This window comes from Ornithorhynchus anatinus, chromosome 19 (assembly GCF_004115215.2).
Source record: "Ornithorhynchus anatinus isolate Pmale09 chromosome 19, mOrnAna1.pri.v4, whole genome shotgun sequence".
Taxonomy (NCBI): Eukaryota; Metazoa; Chordata; class Mammalia; order Monotremata; family Ornithorhynchidae; genus Ornithorhynchus; species Ornithorhynchus anatinus.
This window is the reverse complement of record NC_041746.1, coordinates 5,176,697-5,201,807: the sequence shown is the minus strand read 5'-3', so window position 1 is coordinate 5,201,807 and position 25,111 is coordinate 5,176,697. Positions and strand designations below refer to the sequence as shown.

The window sequence follows — 25,111 nt, the reverse complement described above, 5'->3', positions numbered from 1 at the left end:
ATCTCCAGCTTGCTCCGGGGGAGGGAAGGGGTGGAGAATTAAACACAGTCTTCCCAGGGACAGGGCAGCAGGCCTGTTGCCATCATCTCATCAGGGGTCTGCCGAGCCCCGGCCAGGGCAGAGTGCTAGTGGGGTGGGTTCCTTTGCTCTGCTCTGCTCTCTTCCCCTTCCTCCCCAGTGACTCTTCTTCCTCCTTCTCTCCTTCTTCCCCCCGTTCCTCTTTCCTCTCCCCTCCCCCACCTCCTTTTTCTCCCTGTCCCCCTGCCCCCCGTTGCCACCACCTAGCCCCAATCTGAGTTTTCCCTCAGACCCTTCTGGCTGGGGCTGGCCCAGGAGAGGGTGGAGGGTTCCCCTGGGGCAGAAGACCCTGCCTCCGTTCTCACTGCCTCTGCCCAGAGCGATTAGGGATAAAAATAGTCACCCCCTCCGTCCCAGTGACCTTCAGGTACTCCGGGGAGTCCAGAGTGGGGCTACGTAGCAGGAGGTGGTATCTGGCCCGGATATTTGTAGTGCGAGCCATGAGAGACACGTGTGGAAATTATTTTGTTTTTCCAGGCACGTGAAACTGTCCTCTCTTTTATCCCTGCCCCTTCAACCTCCTTGCTCATCTGGCTTCCCCGCCCCACTCCCACGCCTTGCTCATCCTTCTGTCCCTCCCACCCGCCCTTGAGTTGGCTGGGGAGCCACTGTCTGACCTGGGCCCCATCCATGGGAGGCGGGAGGCTGTCGGCAGGGCTAGACCAGTTGTCCATCCGGCTCGGGCTTCAGCTGCGACAGCCGTGGACTGGCCGCCTGCGGGTCCCCCGTCCTGTGGGGCTGAGGGCCGGGATGAGCAGGGATCATTGGCATCTCTGATTCTTAAACATTGGTGAGCCACTCGCTCAGATCTAGGGGGAGCAAGATGGCCGATTGGAGTTCTCCTTCCTCTGCAGCCCCTGCGGACTTGCTACACGACTCTGGGTCACTGGGTGGGCCTGGAGGCAGGGCAGCGGCCGGGGAGAAGCAGGGCGCTGGGTCACCCCCAGGTGGAGATTCGGGCGTGGGTGAAAGAGTGTCGGCTAACCCCCAGCGGCTGGTCCACCCCACGCGTGTCTCTGGGCTGGCCTTGGTAGCCCGGGGCAGGCTAGGGCAGCCTGGAGTAGCTTAGGGGCAGAGGGTAAGCAGGGAGGAGGAGAGAATGTCACTGAGGAGGTAGAACTTGTGACTCGGAGTGGTGGGACAGCCAGAGTAGGGCTAGAGAACAGTGAGCAGCATCTAGCCCGGCTATTCGGTGTTGGCTCCAGGAGCTACTCTGGGAGTGAGGTTGGGTTGGGGGAGTGGGATAGGGCCTGTGGGGTGTGGGGTCCCTTGGAAAGCTAGGCTGGTGTGTGCCTGAAGCCCCTTCCCCTTCCCCCGCTGAGGCTCTGGGGCAATTCACCAAGTCAGAGAGAGTGGAAAGAACCAAGTTCTAATACCTACTCACCACTTGCCTGCCAGGTGATCTTGGGCAAGTCACACTGTCTCTGTGCCTTGGTTTCCTCATCTGTAAAATGGGAATTCAATACCTGTTCTTTCTCCTCCTTAGTCCCTGCCCCACATGGAGCTCACAGTCTGTGTCTAACCTAATTATCTTGTATCTTCTCCAGATTCAGTTCAGTGCTTGCTACGTAGTTGACACTTAACACCCAGATCATTATTACCATTAGGGGTCCAGGACTCCAAGGGGAGCCGAGGGATCTCACCCCTGCAGAGGGGTGCATGGCTGGACACTCTGGCCTTTGGTTTTTGACTTGACCCTCTGTTCCAGCTGGAGTTTAGAGCGAGTGGAGGGGGGTGGGGAACCTCTGCCCGAGCCAGCCCCTCTGGGCGGAGGCAAGGGGACGAGGGTTTTCAGCCTGAGCCAGCCTCTTCAGGTTCGGGGGAGTGGAGGGCAGGGGGAGAGGAGGGACCTCTGTCGGAGCCAGCTCTTCTGGGCTGGGGGAGGAGGGTCCTCCGCCTGAGCCAGCCCCTTGGGGTGAGAGGCTTGGGCTGGTAGCCAGGGGATAGGTTGAGCCGGGTGTTTTGTGAACTGGAGATGGGTGTTCCCTGACTGAGGTCTGAGCTGGGGCCTGGCCCTCTTTAGAGTGGAGGGAGGCTGGACCATCCACCTGGGGACCAATGGGAACTGGGCCAGGGGTTGCATGGGGACCCGGGAAGGGTCCTTTGCTCCTGGCCTCCTAATAATGATAATTTTGTGGCAAGCACTGTACTAAATCCTGTGGTAGGTGACACTAGATAATCATATTGAATACAATCCCTGTCCCACAAGGGGCTCACAGAGGGAGGACAGGTAATAATAATAACACTAAGTGCTTACTATGTGCCAAGCACTGTTCTAAGCTGAGAACCGTTCTAAGCATTGGGGCAGGTACAAAATAATCAGGTTGTAATAATAATAATAATGTTGATATTTAAGTGCTTACTATGTGCCAAGCACCGTTCTAAGCGCTGGGGTAGATACGGGGTAATCAGGTTGTCCCACGTGAGGCTCACAGTCTTAATCCCTATTTTACAGATGAGGTAACTGAGGCACCGAGAAGTTAAGTGACTTGCCCACACAGCTGACAGGTGACAGAGCCGGGATTAGAACCCATGACCTCCGACTCCAAAGCCCATGCTCTTTCCACTGAGCCATGCTGCTTCATGTTGTCCCATGTGTAGCTCACACTTTTAATCCCCATTTTACAGGTGAAGTAAGCCCCAGAGAAGTTAAGTGACTTGCCCAAGGTCACACAGCAGACAAGTGACGGTGCGGGGGATTAGAACCCACGTCCTCTGACTCCCACGCCTGTGCTCTTTCCACTAAGCCACGTTACAGATGAGGCACAGGGAAGTTAAGTGATTTACCTGAGGCCATACAGCAGGGATGTGGTGGAGCTACCTTTCTCCAGTGTCCTGCAACTGACTTTTGCCCCCCAACCCCTAGTCCCACAGAGGTGCACCATGAAATGCCTTCCATGGCAGCTCCAGCTGCCCACCCTATAGGGGGACCAGAGGCCACTGCAAGCACGAACCCGTCAGGCCCCTTGGCTATTCCCTTTTGTCAGTTAGCTGCACTTTCCTCCCTTCCTTCCCTCCCTCCCTCCCCCTCCTCCAGAAGGAGCCCATGCTCAGGGCAGCCACGGCACCTCTGGGCTTTCATTCGGTCACTTGTGTTTGTTGTAAGCAGAGCCGGGGAGGGTGATGATGGGGTTGGAGGGAGAGAATACCGGCCCCATTCTGGGTGAGTTAAACAGTTCAGACGGGGAGCTTCCCTGTTTCCAGACCCCTGGCTCCCAGCAGGGAGTATCTGTTTACAGTGTTGCTCTTGACTCCTGGAGAAGAGGAGTGAGGGTCGGGGTCACATTTGTTAGTGGTGACTGAGGTTTTCTGAAGGTGAGCACCAGTCCCTTCCCTGGAGCTGCTCTGGGAATGGGGGGCAAGTGGCTTGGCTGCAGGCCAGCAGGGATGGTGTCTGGGTTGTCACAACACACCTCTCTGTTGCAAATCTGTTTTGGGTAAATCTTCTAATGCCAGTTGGAAGGTCATAAGGCTGAGGCTGGTTTTTCTGGATGCCTCCAGGTTTCTCCTTGCCAGGCAAGCCAGCACCCCCCTTCAAAACTCTGCTGAAAACCTACCTTTTCTATGACATCTTTCCAGATGAACCCCATCTAGGTGGCCATCTTGACCGGTCCAGCTCCCCTGGGACCAGGCTTTGGTGGCTGCTGGGGAGTGGGCCTGGGGCTGGGGGCAGTGGGGTGTGGGTACGGTGATCCCAGGGAAGCCGCCTGGATGCCGACGGGGCTTTTGGTCTGGGGCTGCAGGGAAGAAGGCCGTCCTGGACTCCAGCCCCTTCCTGTCAGAGGCCAATGCGGAGCGGATCGTCAGCACCTTGTGCAAGGTGCGCGGGGCCGCCCTCAAGCTGGGCCAGATGCTGAGCATCCAAGGTGAGTGGCGCGGAGCGGGGTGCCAGTGGCCCGGTCAGGGGAGTGGTGGCTGTGTGTGGGAGCGTGTATGTGTATATGTTTGTGAGGGAGGTTTGTTTTATTTGTGTATGTTTATGGTATCTAAGTGCTTACTATGTCCGAGGCACTGTGCTGAGCTAATCACGTTGGACACAGTCCAGGTCGCACTATGTCATGGGACAGTGATGGGGCTCACAGACTTAGCTCACAGACTGGCTGGAGCTCTGAGCTTTAACAACACAGGCACGTGTCGCCATGGGTTATTTGTGTGTAAGGGTTGAGCACAAAAAGGAAAGTGGGGCCATGGCTTAGTGGCAAGAGTATGGGCTTGGAAGTTAGAGGACGTGAGTTATAATATTGACTCTGCCACTTGCTGCTGTATGACTGGGCAAGTCACTTAACTTCTAGGTGCCTCAGTTACCTCATCTGTAAAATGGGGATTAAGACTGGGCTCTATGAGTGACAACTGATTACCTTGTATTTACTCCAGTGCTTAGAACAGTGCTTGGCACGTAGTGAGCACTTAACAAATACCATAATTATTACTCATTATTATTATTCATCTATCCTGCACACACACGGCTGTATTTATGGAGAGGGGAGCCTGCCGGGGAGCAGGGTGGTGGTCGGTGAGTGGGCGGTGGGAAGGGGCCGGCATCTCCCCTCAGTGAATGGTGGTCAGGTAAGTGTCTTCCTGGGATTGGGAGGAAGCAGGTGGCAGACGGGGTGATGCTCATCAAACCCATCCCGGTTGTGTGCGTGGCCATGCCCTCCGGGCCGGAGGTTAGAGCTGGGGAAGGGTTCGGCAAGCAGTGTGTGCACAGCTGCCTCCTCCCACGCCAGTTCTATTTGTGCCAACTTGTGGACTGGGTTAGAGGGGACTTCTTAGATTGGGAGCCCCATATGGGACTGGGACAGGGACAGCATCCTACCTGATTATTTTGTATCTGCCCCACTGCTTAGTATAGTGCTCGGCACATAGTAAGCACTTAACAGTGGAAAGGCGAAAGGACCTTGCTGATGGGCCGGGGTTGTGGGAGGGCAGGCCTCTGTCAGGGCAGAGGAAATTAAAGCTCATCACGTGGTGAATGCCGGGGAGAGGAGCCACCTGGGCCCCAGTGCTTGCCGAACCCTCTCTCTCTTCCAGACGATGCTTTCATCAACCCTCATCTGCAAAAGATCTTCGAGCGTGTGCGACAGAGCGCAGACTTCATGCCCTTGAAGCAGATGACGGTGAGATGCGGGGAGGGTGAACAGCTGGCTGCCTGTGACCCTTCTGGTTCCCAGTAAGGCTCCGCAGCTGGGTGGGAGAAAGGTGCTTTCACTGCCTTGGCCCCCCTCTCTGGGGTCTGTGCGAGCACAGTTCTTCCCATTGAGGCCAGGGGGTTAGGATGTGGGGTGGTGGCGGCAACAGCTCGCAGGACCTGACGGTCGGCTCTCGCTTTGTGCCCTTCCCTCCCCCTGTGCCCAGAAAACTCTGAACAGTGACCTCGGCCCCAACTGGAGGGACAAGCTGGAGTATTTTGAGGAACGACCCTTTGCTGCGGCCTCCATAGGGCAGGTCCACCTGGCCCGGATGAAAGATGGGAGGGAGGTGGCCATGAAGATCCAGGTGGGTCCCATGGGATAGGAGTGGGGGTCTGTAATAACAGTCGGGGTGTCTTTGAACAAGTGGAGCTCCCTCACGAGCTGGGCTAGCCCACATTCTCTTGGAAGGCATTGCGGGGAACTGAGGGAGACCCATTGTCTAGTAGGGTTTAGGCCAAAGTTAGCTGTTCCCCATCAGGAGACTTTGAGACAGGGGTTGTGTCTTCCCCCTAGTGAACCATCCCAACCAGGTGTTTAGTATTGTGCACTGCACAGAGCAGGTGTGCAGTAATTGAGGGTCTGATTGTTCTCAGCCGTAGGGGGAAGGCTAAGGGAATCTGAGGAATGAAGACAGAGTATAATGTGGAAGGGGATCTAGGCCCTCTTCTGGGAGACTTGTTGTTAGGAGTGGATGTTTCCCAGTGCTCTGAGGCAGGGTTGGGGCCCGGGGGCAGATAACACAGCTTCAGAACCCCAGATGTGTTCTGGTAGAAATTCCCAGCCATCTCTGCCATTGCCTGCTGTGTGACCTTGGGCAAGTCACTTCACTTCTCTGTGCCTCAGTTACCTCATCTGTGAATTGGGGATTGAAACTGTGAGCCCCATGTGGGACAGGGACTGTGTTCAACCCAATTTGCTTATTTCTACCCCAGCCCTTAGTACGGTGCTTGGCCCATAGTAAGTGCTTAACAAATACCATAATTATTATTATCTCAGGCCCATCTGACTGGCTGGAGAGGCGTGCTAAGGCAGGGAGAAGCGGAAGGGCCATTGGCCATGAGGGAGAAAGGGGGACGGTGGGAACACTTGGAGTGCAATCTGAGAGAATGGGACTATGGGATGGCAGAGATGGGGTAACAACACCTGCTCCCCTACAGTACCCTGGCGTGGCCCAGAGCATCAACAGCGACGTCAACAACCTGATGACAGTTCTGAACATGAGCAACATGCTGCCAGAAGGTAAGAAGAGGGCCTCCTGTCTCCTGGGCCTCCTTTTGGCCGCAGAGGCGGGCTCAAGGGCGGCGGTGACTGGCTCCAGGGGCCCCGGGGGTCAGGCGGGTCCGGCTGCTTCTGGCCGATTCTGAACGTGGGCCTCTTGGGGCCGGGGCCAGGGCTGTTCCCCGAGCACCTGATCGAAGTGTTGAGGCGGGAGCTGGCCTTGGAGTGCGACTACAAGCGAGAAGCTGCCTGCGCCAAGAAATTCAAGTGGGTCTCCCCTCCTCGCCCTTCCCCCTGCCCCACGACTGCTCCCTTCCTGCGGCCCCTCCCCGGAGCCTCTTAGAAAGAACCTCCTCTTGTCTTTTCTGGCCTCACTGCCCTCCTCTCTGCAGCTGCTGGGCTGTCGGCCCCCGGGGTGGGGGTCGGGTGGGGGCTGGTTCTGGGGGCTCCGGCTCTGTGGCCTCTGGCTGAGGTCCCCCTCCCCCGACGGCCTGTGCGGCAGGGAGCTGCTGAAGGATCATCCCTTCTTCTACGTGCCGGAGATCGTGGATGAGCTGTGCAGCCCCCACGTCCTCACCACCGAGCTGGTGTCTGGCTTTCCCCTGGACCAAGCAGAAGAATTGAGCCAAGAGATCCGCAATGAGGTATTTCTTCCCTGGGGCCCTAGTTGAGCCGGCCTGGATTGTGGGGGTAGGTGGTGGGAATAGGTGGCGGGAGCAGCTGGGGTTGGCTTCCATCTCGGGCCTGGCCCCCACGCTTGGTGGCCCTGCAGGGGCCTGGAGAAACCTCCCTTTTTAGTGAGGCCCCACAGTGGCCACCTCCTAACTGGGCTCCTGCTCCATTAAGGCTGGTTCACAGTGGGGCGGGGGGAAGAGGGGAGGGAAGGAGAGACCAGAGAAAGTGGTTCTGGGCCCTCCTTGCTCTGCACAACACTCTCGTTAGCATTCAGTGTTGGGCCTCGTCAGGATTTGCTGACTCTCCCCAGCCTGGGGCTGAGTCTGCTGGGAAGCACTTGGGTTCTCCTGCAGTGCAGTGTAGTTCTCTGCCTCACACCCGTCTCAGCCCGGACCCAGCTCCTATTGCCTTCCTCCGGCCCGCTTAGCTCAGCAGAGGACGGAGGTGGTCGCGGGCAGGGCTCGGCCGGCTCGCCGTGCGCTGCGAGTCTCCTGCCGGGCAGCTGCAGCTTGCCTTCACCCTGACCGCCCTCTTGTCGGCCCCTGCAGATCTGCTCCAATATTCTGATCCTGTGCCTGCGGGAGCTGTTTGAGTTCCGCTTCATGCAGACCGATCCCAACTGGTCCAATTTCTTCTATGACCCCCAGCAGCACAAGGTGAGAATCTGAGGGGGTTGGGGGTGAGCCTGACCCAGCACTCCCACCTCTACTCCATCGCCAGGCTCCCGCTTGGTTGTCCTACAGCCTCTGGCTCTCTACTGGGGCCTTGGCTTGACAGGGGAGGGAGAAGGGGAGCGGGCCAGGAAAAAGGAGAAACGGACTCAAGCCTTTCCTCTACCCTAAAGTGGGGAAGGGAGGCAGAGGGCAGAGAGAGGCTGGGTGCTCCCAGCCACCTACACTCTCGTCCCGCCTTGCACATTTTCCCTTTGAGACCCCTTCTACCGCTTCCCCCAGGTGGCCCTGCTGGACTTCGGAGCCACCCGGGAGTATGACGAGTCATTCACTGACCTCTACATCCAGGTAAGGGCTTGGGTGCTCCTGGGCCGGGTTCTCTTCAGTCAGGCGGAGAGGGGTTTCAGGCCACGAAGGTGGGCCGGGCAAGGTCCGGGACTGGGCACCTGGGGGCGAGGTGCCTGGCTCCTTGTGGCTGTGGCCTTCCAGATTTTCATTCAATAGTATTTATTGAGCGCTTACTATGTGCAGAGCACTGTACTAAGATTTTGGGAATGAAGTGGGTGGGAGGAGGGGGGATGGGTGCTGCTCCTCCCTCCTCACCCCCTCCTGCTGGCTGCAGCCTCACAGCCGCCCCGAGCAGAATCTCCGGGCTCACGCACAGAGCCAACTCCTGCTAAAAACCCACCCTCGACATCTGACCCTCTCTCTGTGGGGCGGGTGGGGGGGATCTCCTAGATTATCAGGGCAGCAGCTGACATGGACCGAGACATGGTGTTGAAAAAATCCATAGAGATGAAATTTCTCACAGGTTACGAAGTCAAGGTAAGTCAGGCCAGGCCCCCACGTGGCTGGGCTCCAGCACCCTCCGCTCTGCTCTCCAAAGCTGAGGCTTGCTGGAGGAAACCTGGGGCGCCCCGGCAGGATCCCACAGAGTAGTGGAAGTCCTGCCGGCCCCGGGAGGTCAGCACTGGCTCCCTGACTCTCGTCACAGCCCACCCTGTGGAGAGAGAAAAGGACCCGGCCTGAGTCCCCAACCGCTTGGCTGTCCTGAGATGGGAGGGGGAGGGAGAAAGAGCAATTCGCTAAGATGGACCAAGGCGTCCGAGGCATCTAGCCAACATGGCGGACCTCCACCTCCCAGTCAAAAGTCCTTCTTCGGCTCCCCCCCGGCCCAGGCCCTCCCCATCAGTCCCTCTCCCTGTGCCCCAAGGCCATGGAAGACGCCCACCTGGACGCCATCCTCATCCTGGGAGAGGCCTTCGCCTCGGACGTACCGTTTGACTTCGGCAAACAGAGCACGACGGAAAAGATTCACGGTCTGATCCCCATCATGCTGAAGCACCGGCTCGTGCCCCCGCCCGAGGAGACCTACTCTCTCCATCGCAAGATGGGCGGCTCCTTTCTCATTTGCTCTAAGCTGAAAGCCCGGTTCCCCTGCAAAGCCATGTTCGAGGAGACCTACAGCGACTACTGCAAAAGGAAGGCCGCCAAGCAGTAGCCGCCGTGGGAGACTGTCTTGCCCTCTGGCCCAGCTGCTTTACCCAATGACGAGCAAAACCCCGACCCCTGGCTGCCCTACCCCTGAATGCCTCGAGAGGCCGCAGCCTCCGTCCTAGCAGCCAAATGTTTTCACAGGGAAAAGAGAAGTAATAGATGACATTGGAGCCGGCGGCGCCCCTAATCTCCTACTTACCAATAAGAGAGGGTTTTCTTGTGGACGGCAGCTTGTGGGGAAAGTCCGGCCTCGGAGAAGGTGAGCAGGGGAAGGACAAGGCCCCCGGGGTTGTCCCCGCAGCTCCGCCTCCGGCCCGCCTGCCCCAGGGCTAAGGAGGGCGAGGCGAGGCTGGGGATCGACCACAACACTGAACCTCAGCCTGCCCGGCCAAAAGCGCTCCGCTCTTAATGATGTTCGGATTCCTTGGCGGGAGGTGGGGGGTGGGATGGGTGGCTTCTCTCTCTGGTGAGTTGTTTCCACTTCTAAAGTGAAAGAGGGGCAATTTCCCTCATGTGAGTGCTGCAGAGTCAACCGTGCAAAAGTGCAGCTTGAGAAGGGAGAGAGTAAAATAGGTGCAGGCAGAGAAGGCTTCTTGGATTTTACTGACCATACTGTAGTGTTAAGTAAGGTAGGTATGAATAGACAATGAGATTTTGTGTCTGCCTTCCCCCTCGCCTGGGGTTAGCAGTAGAGGGAGGGAAGAAATTCCAAACTGAACAGTGCCAACAAGAGTCTCCGGTATTAAACCCCCAGGCCTCTAGGCTAGCTGGGGCCTTTCACCATTTTGACAAGTGAATGTATGGCTACCAAGGGATTTTTCCACTATGGTGAGAGAAGAGGAGGTGGATCTGCCAGGTAGAGAGGCACAGACACCTCACCCTGAAGCTCCTGTGGCCTCTGGGCCTCCACCCTGGATGGGAAAAGAGGAGGGGAGTGAATTGGCACAAGCATTCAGTGCTCCGCAGAAATGAGGGGCCCGGGCCGAGTTGCCGCCCGAGGGTAGCCAGGCGCACAGATTGAAACAGCAACTGTTTGTTAGTTTTTGTACAAATGCCCGCGACTGTATGACTTGTTTCAATAAAAAAAGTACTACTGGTATGGAGTGTGTGGTCTTTGTGCCAGTGTCCTATTCCTTCCATAAAGTGGGGGATGGGCAGAGGAAAGGCTGAGCAAGGGGAGCCCTTGAGGTGAAGTGTAACACCAACTGAAAAGAGAAGAGTTCAGGCCCTCGCCCCACACCCCCCCCACAGCACTTGCCCCGCCGGCCTGGGAGAATCGGCTCCTCCGCACTGGGCTCGGTTGGAGGGTCGCATCTGTACTTACTGAGCCGGGATGTGGGGCAAGAGGGGGTCGCCCCTCCCTCGTGCACTCGAAAATCTGGCTGGTTCCAAATCTGAAATGGGTCTCGTTTAAACTCTTTTTAAGACATCAGAAATAGCAACGCATGTCTCCACGAGCCGATCCAAGACCGGCTGATGACGACACTAGCCGGGGATCAGACACTGGTTATTAGAGTCGCGTTCTACCATTCGTTAGCGGCAGGGGCCCTGAGGTGGGACGGGAGGCCACTGGCCATCGAAGCCTGAGCAGTTTGCCCCAACGCACCCACCAAAAGCACATGATGTGATGCTGCCAAAGAGAGGGATGAATGGCAGAGATGGAGTCGGTGTGAGCAGGGGAACAGTTCGCATGAGGTCTTTCCCGACTGAGCCCTCCCTTCCTCTTCCGTTCCCTTCGGTGTCACCCTCGCACTTGGATTTATTTACCCCTCCCTCCCTCGGCCCCACAGCACTTATGTACATACCCATCATTTACTTATTTATATTAACGCCTGTCTCCTGCTCTAGAAGCTCACTGTGGGGCGGGGAACACGTCTCCCAACCCTGTTCTGTTGTATCCCACCTCTGCCGCTTGTAGGCTGTGTGACTTTGGGCAAGTCACTTAACTTCTCTGTGCCTCAGTTACCTATCTGCAAAATGGGGATTAAGACCGTGAGCCCCATGTGGGACAAGCTGATGACCTTATATTCCCCCCCGCAGCACTTAGAACAGTGCTTGGCACCCAGTTAGCGCTTAACAAATACCATCATTATTACTCTCTCTTGCACTCAGTACAGTGCTCGGCACACAGTAAGTGCTCGATAAATACGATTCATTGATTGATCACCAACCAACCAACCATGACAAGGAAGTCGGCGGCCTTTCCGGACGGGCAGATATCTGGTCAAAGCAGCTTAAGAGTACTGACCACATGGGTGGGTGTGCCCCAGGTCTATGGGGCCATCATCTCTTCCTTGGTCCAAGCTGCTTCTGCTTACAGCACAAGGGGCGCAACGGTTACCGGGACGACCGCGCTGCTCTGATCAGGCCTGTTTGGTGTCCTCCCTCTACATCACTCGCCTAATTTGGGTCCTGGAGATCCTGGCAATCTGGACTGAAGAAGAGGATGGAGAAAGGATTCAGAAAGGCATTCGCTAATTAAAGAAATAAGAGAGAAGCGTCAAATGCCTCTTTGGCCCCTGAGGTAGCGGACCAACAGCGCAACAGTCTAATAACCAGCTCCGGGCACTTGCTGGGAAGACTGCGGGTAACGCCTACAAAAAAGCAAACCGTCTTCAGATAAAGCAGACGCCACACAAGGGGAGGGGCCCGACGCAGTTTACGTTTTAAACCGAGACGGCTCCTGGCTCGACATGCAAGAAGCAGGATTTCTCTGCCTCACTTCCCCCTTTGCCTGGAAAACAGAAGGAACAACTCTTAGTGACTTGCACAGCGTCTCAAGATCCCTGCAGACCGCTGAAGTGACCCATCGCTTTCTAAACTGGTGTGGTTTTCTGTCTGCACCACTCAACATTTGCCTCCCTCGTTAAGAGAGGGATCTCCCTGTGGGCAGGGAACGTGCCACCGGGTCATTCGGCGCTTCCCAAGGGCCTTGGGCAGGGCAGCAAGGCACTGAGTGGGCACTCGGCAAATGCTACTACCGCTAAACCAAAGCCAAGGGTTTGTCCGGAGAGGCTGCGCCTCAGATGTGTTCCGCCCTGACCCCTCCGCTCACCGGGGAATCAATCAATCCATCAAAGGTATTTACTGAGTACTTACTGAGTGCAGAGCACTGTACTAAGCAGTTGGGAGAGTACCATACAAGAGAGTTGGTAGGCAAGATCCCTGCCCACAATGAGTTTACAGTCTAGAGAATCCCCTCAAAACAGCCATTTCAGAAGCGTTCACAGAATTCAGAACCCGGGGATGTTCACGGATCCCAGCAGGGCATCTAGGAGAGCGATGGGCCGAGCCCAACCTGAGCCACGTGAAACCCTGCCCTGGCCTCAGGCCGCAGGCCGGGAGAGCCGGGGAGAGCCGGGGAGAGCCTGGCTGCTGGATCAGAGGCTCCAAATAGCTCCCACCAGAGCTATTTTTCCTTCTCCATTCCCCAAAATAAAAAAGGGGAAAAAAGACAAAACACCCCCAAATTTCTAACAGTTCCCTGTTTTATTGCAATACATCAAAGTCAGGTTAATATTAAGTGTGTTACCAACATAAAATATTGGTGGACAGCCATTTATTACATTTCTGGCCGCCCCACCTTAAATATTTCTGTGCAAAAGAATCAACATCATCGTTTGGTAGCCGAGAATCTCTTACAAAGTCCCTTACAACATCGAGGGCATAAAACCAAACAAAATAAAATAAAGAGTGATAAGAGGCCAAAGCAATATCTTTTCCCCCCGTCTCCACACACACCCACGCGCACACACACACACACACACGTCAGCTTTTATACTCTAAAAAAAAAGAAGAGTGATTACATCTAGGCCATGCAAAACTGTACAATAATATTACAATGAAAAAAACCCCTAAAAAATATTTTTTTAAAAATAAATGATATGAAACTGTCAGGCGTAAAAAGGCAGGTCAAATTATGTTTCTGAAATACCAATATCGGTCTTTTGTGTTGTCAAGCTTCTTCCCCGTGAATGACACCGTTTCCTACATGCGATGGAGAGTTGGCTTTGATGGATAACGTGGGTGGAAAGAGAAGAGCCATGGGAAAAGCCCGCATGCAAAACGCCAGGGATGAGAAAGGCAGAGTCTCTGGCCAAAACACTCTCTGGGAAGCCATGAGCCCTCCCACCGGAGGCCCTCAGAATCTCCTCTGCCCCACACTAGAACACACTGAGGACACGGAGCTTGACTGAGTGAATCAGCAGAGCTTCCAAAGGGGTTTTGAACTGGGGATTTTGCCTTCTGCCTAATTCAGGGCTGAGGGGGAGTGAGAGAGGGGCTGGGTTCTCCTCCGTACAGGAGCTGCTGCCATCTACAAAACGTGGCTCATCACAAACCCCCAAACGCACTGCCCACCCCCAGAGCGGCTCAGCGTCTGTCCCCGCTGTACCGGCTGGAATCAAAGGACTCCTGGTGGGACCTGGTGGGATGCTGCAGGGAACCCTTCAGCTCACAGCCCTAACCGTTTCTTCACGACTGCCCGGGTCACTGATCCCAGTTCCCCTCTGTGTTTGGTGGAACTGGGGGACCCTGCCCGCTGCCGACTCACTGTTTCCCTGCTAAACGCGGTCGCCGGTTCCCCACCACCTCCCGCCCCTGTCGTGCTAGACTCAGAGATCTTCCTCCACACAGCGCCGCGCGGGGATAGGGTGCCTTCGAAAGACAGCTGGATATCAACCTGAGCACGACGCTGTCACTCCACCCAGGGCTTTAAAAATCCATGGGGTGAGGGGATGTCGGGTGACACGATATGTTTTCTGAAGTGAGAGACCCAGGAAATCTACTCCATCGCTGTACTACAACCCCCCCCAAGCTGATGTCCCCAAGTACCATGCTCCAAAACCATTTAAGGACATGCAATTTGCCCTAGTAAAATTTGATCTGTCAATGGAAAACGTTTGTGGTTTTGGAAAAAAAGAAAAATGAATGTCTTCTGCGTGCATCTAGAGCCTGTGTCCATGTCAGGCAGAATTCAAGGGGAGACAGCAAAACTGGCTGGATAAATAAATTGTGCAGCTGCACACAGCACCAAATACCCAAATGCACAAGCCTGCTTCCTTGGAGATAACAGGCAAAGCCCTCTTGGTCCCCATCGAGATCGAAAATCAGTTCTCTGTATCCCGGGCTCCGTTCACTAAAACCGAGAACTAGCGCATCAGCCACAGTGAAAGAGGCAAGAGCGCCTTTCTCGGTGAGTGAGTAGTCGCCTTGGTCCCTTCCTGCTCGGAGCAGTTTGCGGGGTACCTCCGGGCACCGGCCGAGACGCTGCTGCCCATCATTTGGGGGACCTGCCCCCAGGCACAATGCCGGCGTGAAAACCGTCAATGGAATGACCTGGGAAAGAAAGGGACCGAGTGCTTCCGGAATGAAACGTGTGAGGGACGCCCGGCCCGATAACGCCCAGTCTACCTCCATCCAAAAATGGACCCGAGACCCCGTGGAGGGGGATGGGCTTGCCTAAGGCAGATGGAATTCCACCCTGGATGGGAACTTTGGTTCGATGTTTGGACGCAGGGTGGGCAGAGAGTATGGTACTCAGGCCAGGTGGAGTCTAGCATTTGAGCAGATGTATTTTCTTTGGCTGCTTGGCAGGGTTACAATTTAGGGAGAGAATTCAAACCGCCCTGCTGAGGGCCACACATGGGAAGAGGCCCCAGGGATGAGTGGGGAGCAAGGGGGAAGAGGAAGCCTATGGACTGGCCAGGCTAAGTTCAACGGACAGGACAGGGGGCTGGGAATGGGCTTTGGCTCAGCTGGTCAGCGCTGAGAGATGGACCTGGGCTATCTGGCTCAGGGCTGGCCCATCTGCAATGTTGCCAAGTTTCTGAATAGAAATGTTTGCCCGAAATGGTAACGATGTGACACAAGGTACCAACTTGATAATCAGACAAGCCAAACTGCACAGACAGCATTTCCACATGACACTCAAAATGCAGGAACTTTATATAGCTTTCCCAAAGCAAAATAATTTGGAGTGACTGGTGCTCAAGAGCAGTTGTGCGCCTCACAAAATAAAACCACAGTCAAACCGGAACACACCCAGAAACTGGCTGATTAAACGCAAAGGCATGGATTTTCTTTTGCTCTTACTTCCCTAGCCTATGCTTCTTCAAAAACCTCTGTAGAGTGATCCTCAAGCCTCTCCCTCACCCCCGCCCCTCACATCCTCCCCACCACAATGCTTCAGAAGATTTCCTAGGGGATTGAAGTGACCTCGAAGACAATTAGGGGCTGCTCCCAAAAGGCTGAGGGTAACGAGAGCTAACGGTTTGCGTTTCAACAACCAAGTCCAGAGAAAACAATGCAGTGGATTCAACAAGCCTTTCCTTCCTCTCTCTCTCTCTCTCTCCTCCCCCCCCCCGCCCCCCACCTCCCATGAAGTAAGCTTAGTGAGGGCCCAGGTAGGGGAGAAAATCCTGTGGACTTTTCCTCCCATGTAAAGGGACTGGAAGGTGGGGATTGAGTTTTGCTCGAACTCTTTCACTCCCACAACACCTACTCTACTGGTTCCAGACTCCTTGCCCTGAAAGCAGAACTGCACCTTTGGGTGAGTCTCTGCCCAACAGAAAAAGCCCTGGCAAGGGTCTTTCTGCCCTGCAGCCTGATTTCCATACTGGGCTCAAGGAGGAAGATATCGAATGCAATCAGTGTCAGAACCACCCCAACCAAAGGGGGTAGGGAAGAGGAGAACCTGGTCAGCAAGGGCAATTCAAGGCTGGCCCCTTCCCTGAGCACGAACACCACTCAAGCTAAACTCTTCTAAGCACCCCCTTCTTGCACTCCACCCCTTCAATCGGTGTAGGGTTTGTGTTGTTCCGTAATGAACACACAGAGTTCTCTGACTAATCAGAGGAGCCATGGAAGACCGTTCCCCTGCTCAAAGAAAACAAGCCTGCTTGGTTTTCTGCTCCAGGCCACAGTGATCTCCTGGAGCAGAGGGAGGCCTAACCAATCCACAAATGACAGGCTCTCCCTCTGGGGACCGACCAACCGGGAGAATCCCATTCTAGGATTTAGCTCAGATGGACTGGGCTGGAGGGCTGGAGAGAGAATGGCACCGGATGGCATTTCCGTGGTAGCTTGCCACTGATGGGGAAACTAACCGTCTAAATGAAGTTTAAGGCTTTAGATCTGCTCTGGAAAACTCCTGGTACCAAGATGAAGTTAAATTTCCCATCTAATGGCCTGGGAAAAGGAAAATTATTTTGGTAGCCCTTTGGAAAAGGGTACTGGGAGGCTTTTCTAGCCTTGAAATTATTCCGCGTGAAAACAGAAGGGACTGACACATTCTTTTAAATTAAGGGATCTCTCTTAAATAGGCAACCATCTTTCACAGAATACATGATGTGTTTTTAATATATACATATGTATTTACCCTCTTCCATTTGTGTATTTATTTAAACTATTGTAGTAAAATATGCATTGCTTTCACCAGCCGGCAACCATCGGGTCAACATTCAATCGAGGTGGCTGAATGGAAGCTTATGTGCCTCTTTCATGAACCCCAAGGTGGCGGGCTACTGTGCTAGATTACGGTATCATGGAACTCGTGTGAAAACAAAACCCATCTGATTTTTTTCTTTTTTAGTGATCTGGTCTATTTAAACTACCTTCTTTAAGGGAGAGGGGGTGGCGGGGATAATAAAAGAACGAAAGCAGCTATAACCTCGGGAAAAGAAACCAACCCTACCAGAAACTACGGCGACAACTTGACCAGAGTTGGCCCTTGGCCGCTGTGGCTGCTGCTCCACCTGCAGGCACCGCGCCTTGGAGTTACCCTGGATGAGGCAGACCTTCCCTCCCTCCCATCGCCACCCTCCCCCAGCTGCCGGCCCCCAGACCGGTTTCGGGGAGAGGTTGGGGGGTGGGTGGGGTGGGGGCGCGAGGGGAAGGAACGGTGAAAGCGCGAGGACAGGGTGAGGGGATGGGAGCAAAAGCCGCTGGATGACTGGTCTGAATACTGAAGCAGCAGCAGTTCATGTGTCCCAACTCACGTGGTCAGTGCTCTCCAAAGAGAGGCTCTTGGTCTTGTGAGGTGAAACGGGGCTGGGAGGGCTGCTCAGGTTGGAACTGTTAGACGCTGTAGAATGCCGAGGAGAGTCAGAGTCCTGCAGCCCAATAAAACCGGGACAGCACTGATGAGCAATGGAGAGAGTAGAGCTGAAGGGACCAGTCATGGACAGAGCCCTCCGGACCCCACCATTACCACTCAGAGTTACCACCTTGTCCTCCCGGCCCTCTTTCCAGGCCCCTATTCTGAGATGAGGATGAAGCCTGGCTCACAGGAAAGGCTAGGGACAATCTCTAAGTGGGGGGTGGGGTGGAGTGGAGCGGGTGGAGCAGGCCTGCACCAGAGCCCCTAGGCATGCTGGTGTGTACTGAAATTCACACTACCACTTCAGGCCCTGTATCCTAGGCCCTCTCAAACCCCAGTGACATTCGAACTCCTGGATCAAATGTGCGGTCAGGAGGAACTTCTGGCATTACTGCACCAGAGGCAGGAGTGAATCGACCGATTTTTCGTGCAGCCGAATGTCAACCTGGACACCGTGGAAATCTTTTGGTTCAATACTAGCGCTACTTATTCTTTCTCTTCCAAGTGGGACATACACTAGATGCTTCACAGTGATGGGTGGGGAAAAATTCCTCAGACTCAATCCCAACATCTAATCAGAAACTCCCTAGAAGATGGTTCTTTCAAAAACCACACCCTAAGTTCCCAACCCTCAAGCCCTCTCCTGATCCCTTGGCCGAACTCACCTCCCGCTCATAGTCCCTTGCTGGAACGTCACTTCCTTGGTCCAGGCCTCCGGAGGACAATGAGCCGTCGGACGGGGAGGTCATAGGCTGTCGCTTTGACCCATAGCTTCCCCCAGAGAGTTCCCGCCGTAACGCACTGCCGTTCTGCGCCGAGGACCCTAAGACAGGGTGAGGGGAGGGTAAAGCAAAGTCACGGAACCTGTGTCCGAGACAAAGTTGGTCTCCGTCCGATCTGGTGCTGTTGGGGGTGCGAGCGCGTAAGGGTGACAGAGACACGAGTGGCCCCCATGGATAGAGCACTGGCCTGGGGGTCAGAAGGACCTGGGTTCTAATCCCCCCTCTGCTACTTGTCTGCTGTGTAACCTTGGGCAAGGCACTTAACTTCTCTGTGTCTCAGCTGCCTCATCTGTAAAATGAGTGTGAGTTCCACGTGGGACAAGGATGGTGTCCAACCTAATTAGCTTGTATCTACCCCAGTGCTTAGTACGGTGCCCGACACACAGAAAGTGTTTAAGAAAAACCATTAAAAACAAACAAAAAAAACAAGGCGCCTCTGAGCTGACAAGTCAGGCTCAAACTAGAAACCCAGGATTCAAGAGTTATGAGGAAGGGAACGGCAGACTGATGGTTTGGTGGCAAACTCGTTCCATCTCCTGCAAGCAATCCTCCAGATACGGCAGGCTTAGAAATATAAAACATCTTCTGGCCCTTGGCTTTTAGATGTACGTTATATGTGATCATTTACTTTTGATAGCACTGATGTTAGTTTTATTTTTATTACTATTATCAAGTGCTGCTGAGTCATTTCCGATTCATAGTGAATCTGTGGATATATTTTCTCCAGAACATCCTCTCTTCTGCCACAAGATTTTAGTTTTAGCCGACTTTAAATATAAATAGAGTCAGTATTGCATTGGCTGGGAAAGAGCCAGGGAACTAGAAAAAAAAGATTAGAGATTTTAACTCTAGTCCTATGATAGTCCCAGTAGGCCATATTACAGGACAAAAATGGGGTCAGTTTTAATGCCCGGCGACAAGATAATTGATTTCTAACCTCATAAGAGTGGCTAGGAGGATGCAGGCTGATAGGCTGGTTCTATCCAGAGGGGATAAACCAAACCAAAACACTCTTCACCCTGGAGGGGAGTATTGGAAAAATGTGTTGGAAGTGCTTGGAGTGCCACAGAGGGCAGATGCTTGCTGTCTTGCTTGCACACACACTCTCTCTCCACCTCTTCAGTTAGATATACATTTACATCTATTTGTGTATATATGTGCGTGTGTGTGCATAAAAAGCAGGTAGCTCACAATTTCTAAAGCGTTTGTCTAACGAACCTAAGAACAAACCCCGCTCAACTTAGATTAGTTTGAGTATCAGGACTTCAGATCATGAATTGCTCTGCAGAAGCAGAATTTTGAGACTTCTACTGTACCACCTTGATTTTCTGGCAGTGAAAATTCCAATTCAACAACAAGAAAAAAATAAAATTGGGAACGGTACACATCTTAGCAGGCAGGGCCACCTGTCAACCACAGCAAGGGAAATTCCTAAGATAAGAAAGTTAACTCTGCACCCTTCACTTATATATCTGTAAATTATTTACATTAACGTCTGTCTCCATTTTTAGGCTGTAAACAAGTTGCGGGCAGGGAGCGTGTCTTTCAACTCTGTTGTTCTGTACTCTCCCAAGTGCTTAGTATAGTGCTCTGTACACAGAAAGCACCTAATAAATATCACTGATTGATTGGCAAAACACAGAAAGAAAAAACTACCTTGAATTGAGAGCAGGCTTCTCATAAATAATGCTGAACCTGAGATTAAATAACAAGTGGTCAGGCTACTTGAGACACAGGTGACAGCAAGGGGCCTCAGCTACTTTAACAGAACCATCTTTGATCCCTGTCTTGGGGAGAGGATGGCCAAATGTGCTAAGGGTCTACAGGACTAGTGCTACCCCAGAGAAGGGATGAAAAGACACTGGGCCACTTACTTGCTGCCAGCCCACTGCTAGCACTCATGGAACGTCCTGGCTCCGGGCGGGATTTAGTCATGGATGGAATACTAACAGAGCCACTGAACATGGTCCGGCTTTCCTGAGGCCGAAGATTCTACGAAGAGAAAAAGAAACTTCAGCTGGGAGGACAGCATAAAGGTGTCTCCTTGTAATACCGTCCTGACAAGAAATATAATTCTCTGCCTTGCTAGAGAGATACTGAGCAGAAAATGCAAAACCAAACAAGTTTCCCAATCCCAACAACAGACACAACCCAAGAACAAAGCCAAAGCAGCCCCCAGATGGGAGTGTTAGGTAAGCCAGTCTATAACCCATGAATCCTAGCAGAGTAAACTGGGTCTAGAGGTTACATGGTTGGCCCTGCAAGCAAAGTGTTGAATTACATGGACAAATGCAGATAATTGAAAATACGCATTTAAGACTTCCGAAATTCTTAGTTGCTTGGGCATAGCTCCCTCTCCTGACAAATGCGCCCAATTTTTCTTATTAAGGTCACTGAGATTCTGCCTGCAGAAATGGTAAAAAATTATTCAGTAGACTTTCATTTTCATACATAGGAAGGAAAATTCCTCCATGTGTCTTTCTTTGTCTTACAAGAAGGCATTTTATAATTTGGGGGAGAAAAAAAAATCACATGCCAATGAAAAAATGAGGTTTTATTCACTTTAGGAATACTAGGATGAACCCAGGGGTAGGGGGAGTTTGGCCCTAACAAGACAGAATGATGGGGCTTCACCTAATACCCCAGCAACAGTAGGAAAGCCAGAGGGAATTTCTGGTTGGCTAGGATGTTGTCCTGACCATCTGTTACTGCTACAAGGTTGGAGGAGTTATGTGGCATTAGCAATAAAGAATGTTCAGAGAGCATTATTTGATAATCAATCATACAGAGGCATCCCCAAGTTCCTTGCTAGCTGAAGGCTATTTATAGATCTGGACCTTAGAATTTTTCTTCTCTCCCCATTGTAAATTCTTCTATTGACATCTAAGTAATCTTAAAATGAGTTTGAAAGTTTTACCTGCTCACAAAAATGTCTTATTAGTCCTCTCTAGCTCTAATGTTCCCCCTCAGGCAGTTTATGCTTTGGGAAAGAAAATAATCATTTTTTCCTAAAAATTCAGGATAAAACACTATATCCCCAGCAAGTGAAAAGTTGCATTAAAACCAGCCTGTCCCTCTGAGAAACGAAGCCCAATGGTAAAGGAAATTCCAAATGAAGCCTTCTCTGACTAAGCCCTCATTTCCCAGACTCCTTCTCCCTTCTGCTTCACCTCCGCATTTGGTTCTTTAAGCACTCATTTTTCATTCCAACCTCAGCTCCAATGTACACATCTGTAATTCATTTTAATGTCTGTCTCCCCCTTCTAGTCTTAAGTTCCTGATGGGCAGGGAAAGTGTCTACCAACTCTGCCATATCGTCCTTTCAACCACTTGGTACAGTGTTCTGCACACATTAAGAGCTCAAAAAAATCACATCTTATCAGCTATCTTTGAGCGAGATCATGACTGAATATAAAAAATGCAACAGAAAGTCTCCCACTCAACGTGTTCCTTAGACAGGGCTCCTTTGGCACCAAGAATCAGAGACAATCTTCTCAAACAGCTATTAAATGCCCAAATCGGAAAAATTCCTTACTACATGACTTTCACAGGCTACCTGAAAGTCAGGCAAATCCCTTCATTTCCATACCACTATATTATTGCCGTACTGCCTTAAAGATTAGGGGAAACTCATTGTCACCCCAAGCTTATCAGTGATAAGTATAGATTTTGTAGTCAGTAACCCTTTAACTGCCTACTGGGGCATTTTAACCACATGCCTGACTGCATGTGTGACTGATTTCTCCTTCGTGACCCAATTTCCAAATGCGCAGAATCTTAGCTCCAAACCCGGTAGAGAACTCAGACAAGGGGCCAAAACCAAACATTACGACTTTAAAGTAAGAGGTGTTACAAAGTCTAAACACATATCTAATGCCACACAGTTTCATTTTAAAATACCATTTTTTATTGAAAAATCACCTTAAGTTACAATGTCTTTTGTTTTACATTGTGTGAACAATAATACAGGGATATTAAATCAGATATCTTATTAAAGCCTCCGAACAATGAAGGGCCTACATGTTTCAATTCTTCTTTTCGATTTAAACAATCTATACCCCCTTTCCTGTATTACAACCATCACAAACTGGGGGAAATCCTCCACACTGAATCAAACCTTGAGGGAAAGCCACTTGTAGGAAATGAGAGGCCATCTTGCCTGCAGTGACTAGCAGGCCTCTATTTAATGGCTGCTGCAGCTTCTTTTTCCTCAGACATTTTGCTCTTCCCTTAAGGGGACAATCTCATCACAAAAATGGAACCCCATTTAGCCCTCTGTCCTTATTTGTAAATAATCAGCATGGTGAATTTCTTTTAGGAGTGTTTTTTCTCTGCTTAGGCCACACTGTATTGTGTATTTGGATAGGTTTTTTCCAGTGAAGCCAGTGAACAGATTAAAAGCAATTTTACCTCTAGTCTGATTGACATGCAGTGTTAAAAAAAAGAATTCCTTGCTCCTTGCTTTGAGGTTTTCAGGACCCTAGGGTCACTGAAATCATATCGCATGAGACCTGCATGAAGTTTGGGGAGTTAAACAAAGCAAGTGGTAGGGTAATAGAACACTAATGATGGCTGGCCTTTGAGTTGCACTGGCAGTAGCTTCAGACCTCTGGCTAACTGGAGAAATGAAATGATCACACTACTCTTGTCTTTTTTAAATACGTCTGTAAATGGAAAGAGACTGTCGGCTAACACTGGGACAATAAATGACAATCAGTCAACAATGGGGGAAAACAAACAATGATGTGATATGAAAATATTACATTGTTTCAATTGAAAAACCATTTGCCCACAGAGTCTGCCACCTTAAAGTTAGATGGCCCCAAATTCAACCACTACCATTTTGGTTCTTATGTCAGATTGCAAAGTCCATGTAATTCATTTTGTGGATTTTTTTTTCCAAAGCAAATGCTTCACTGGTCTTTTGTCTAAAAAATAAAATAAAATAATAAAAGAATCAATGCTAAACAGCAGAACAGTCAAGCATTCACGAGCAACCCTTCAACAAATAAGCAGCGTCGAAAGAATGCAGCAGCCCCAAATCTCTCAACAGGGAACTGGATCTCAGTCTCAAACCTTCATAAGGGAGGTAATCATCAACTTTTGACCAAGAGTAAAAATATTAATTTTTTTTCAACTTTAAGATACCTTTGGTGGATTCTGAAAAAATGACTCGAAACTACTCTACACTAGAGCCAATGAAAAAGTACAGCACATATAATCCACTGCTAGTTTGACAGAGCCAAAGAGTAGAGCAATTGTTAGAAAGATGAACAGAAGAAACACATGAGGGGGAAAAAGAAATCACCAAATTCTAGTTAACCCAGATAGACTCACACTCCATTCCCCCAGAAATAACAATGAACCAAAATTCTCAATCTCTATCACTAGACAAAATAGCAAGTGTAAATGACAGCATTGTGAAGCTGTCAACTCGGTGAACTGATTGGTGTGCGAAATGGCTGGAGCTGATTGCCCTTCTGCTACTAAAAGTTTTTATTTAAGTCATACAAAGCAATAATTTCCCCACATCTGTGACCAAAGAATGCCCTGGTTTTACACTTTGTATCTTATTGGGGGGTAACAGAAATTTCCCAAACATATAAAAGACATCAAAAAGTCTAGGAACAGTAGCATTTTTCCACCCCTGTGGGATTAATCTGAGGAGTTCTTTTAGTAAAAATCCAAATGTACAGTGAAGTTAAGCTTCCTACCTTATAGCCAATTTTCTGAATGGAAAATTGTTACACATACAAACTCAACCACAGGGTTACCATTTCCCATTAGCTAGAGGGAATTAGGGAAAATGAGTCCCTTTAGTTCAATCTAATCATTTTTGAATCTATGGAGTTTAAGAAAATCACTCCCCAAGGATGATAGTGTTAGCAGAAACACTTTACATTTTATTAAAAAGGCAGTCCAGATACCCAAGGTGTCCAATAGCAGTCTATCACACAAAATAACCACAATTAATGAAGACAGACTGACCAATTGAAAGCAAAATGTAGATGACCACAACTTTCCAGAATGTAGCCTCCCTCATTTTGTCTCTTTGGTTTTTGTTTTCATAGCCAGGGTTCTGGAAAGAACTGAACTGGCAGTTCAACGTCTCAGGTTCCGTCAATAGGCTCCTCTCTGAATAACAGAGTCTATCTTCAGTGTGATTTCAGGGCCATTTTCCTTCCTATTAGTCAGCAGTTAATAGGATTAGTTTGAATTTGATGTGAAAATAATTTTAATTCCCCAGAAAAAGGTGGTTTGGGGAACATAAATAAATAATTACTGTATGGGCCCCAGTAATACAGCATTACTTTACAGTGACCACTGGATCTTGAACAGCAAGAGGTTCAAAAGAACAGACTGTAGGGTAGCCCTCAACATAGAATGAGGGCTCTAGTAGGGTAAGGGGCTTTAACTCAATAAAATTCCTTTTGCTTCCTCAAAATCTCTTCCTTGCAATATCATCAGCAAAGATGCCATGGTGGGATGATGATCTTTTTAAGAAAAACTCACCACCATCACACATACACACAAAAAAGCCCCAAACCCAAGCCAAAACTAAAATGAACAAAAATGATATAGCTTGGGCACAAGAGAGTTAGGGCCAGAAGGAACCCGTCAATGGCGTCAACTTTCCTTGGTTAAGCCAGGCAATCACACACAGTTAGTAAAATGACCTGACTCAGCTGTTCATACCCTTAGAGTCAAAAAGCTTGGTGTACCAGGGACAGAGCGTAGAGATGGGGAATATTCAGGATTTATGGAATCAGGAGAGAGGAATTTTTCAGCAGAATTAACAGTCATGTGATAGATGTGCTCAAAGTTGATCGGAGAGGAGATCAGACTGGAGTGATGATGAGGGGATGGGTAAGGGAAAGCCGGCTATCAAAGACAACAGAG

The 25,111-nt window shown here is 51.2% G+C and overlaps 2 protein-coding genes across 15 annotated transcripts in view; one reads left to right on the top strand and one right to left on the bottom strand.

Annotated features, from left to right (window-relative positions):
* Window positions 1–10,430, top strand: part of COQ8A (coenzyme Q8A) — a 33,391-nt gene extending 22,961 nt beyond the window's left edge. The window contains exons 6-15 of the mRNA XM_029047221.2: window positions 3,822–3,944; window positions 5,110–5,195; window positions 5,434–5,574; window positions 6,428–6,509; window positions 6,662–6,755; window positions 6,991–7,132; window positions 7,712–7,819; window positions 8,117–8,182; window positions 8,573–8,659; window positions 9,048–10,430. Coding sequence (XP_028903054.1) covers window positions 3,822–3,944; window positions 5,110–5,195; window positions 5,434–5,574; window positions 6,428–6,509; window positions 6,662–6,755; window positions 6,991–7,132; window positions 7,712–7,819; window positions 8,117–8,182; window positions 8,573–8,659; window positions 9,048–9,335 — 1,217 coding nt within the window. The 3' untranslated portion in view covers window positions 9,336–10,430. The remainder of the gene's footprint in view (window positions 1–3,821; window positions 3,945–5,109; window positions 5,196–5,433; window positions 5,575–6,427; window positions 6,510–6,661; window positions 6,756–6,990; window positions 7,133–7,711; window positions 7,820–8,116; window positions 8,183–8,572; window positions 8,660–9,047) is intronic.
* Window positions 10,431–11,587: 1,157 nt separating this feature from the next.
* Window positions 11,588–25,111, bottom strand: part of CDC42BPA (CDC42 binding protein kinase alpha) — a 214,952-nt gene continuing 201,428 nt past the window's right edge. For 5 of the 14 annotated variants that reach the window (XM_029047251.1, XM_039914759.1, XM_039914761.1 and 2 more), the window contains 5 exons: window positions 24,908–25,093; window positions 20,086–20,203; window positions 18,095–18,252; window positions 17,329–17,469; window positions 11,588–11,765 (listed from right to left, as the gene is read on the bottom strand). In XM_029047251.1, coding sequence (XP_028903084.1) covers window positions 11,724–11,765; window positions 17,329–17,469; window positions 18,095–18,252; window positions 20,086–20,203; window positions 24,908–25,093 — 645 coding nt within the window. In that variant the 3' untranslated portion in view covers window positions 11,588–11,723. Of the gene's footprint in view, window positions 11,766–12,801; window positions 17,470–18,094; window positions 18,253–20,085; window positions 20,204–22,093; window positions 23,140–24,907; window positions 25,094–25,111 lie in introns of those variants that run through there. The other 9 variants (XM_029047255.2, XM_029047256.2, XM_029047257.2 and 6 more) reach the window with 6 other exon arrangements.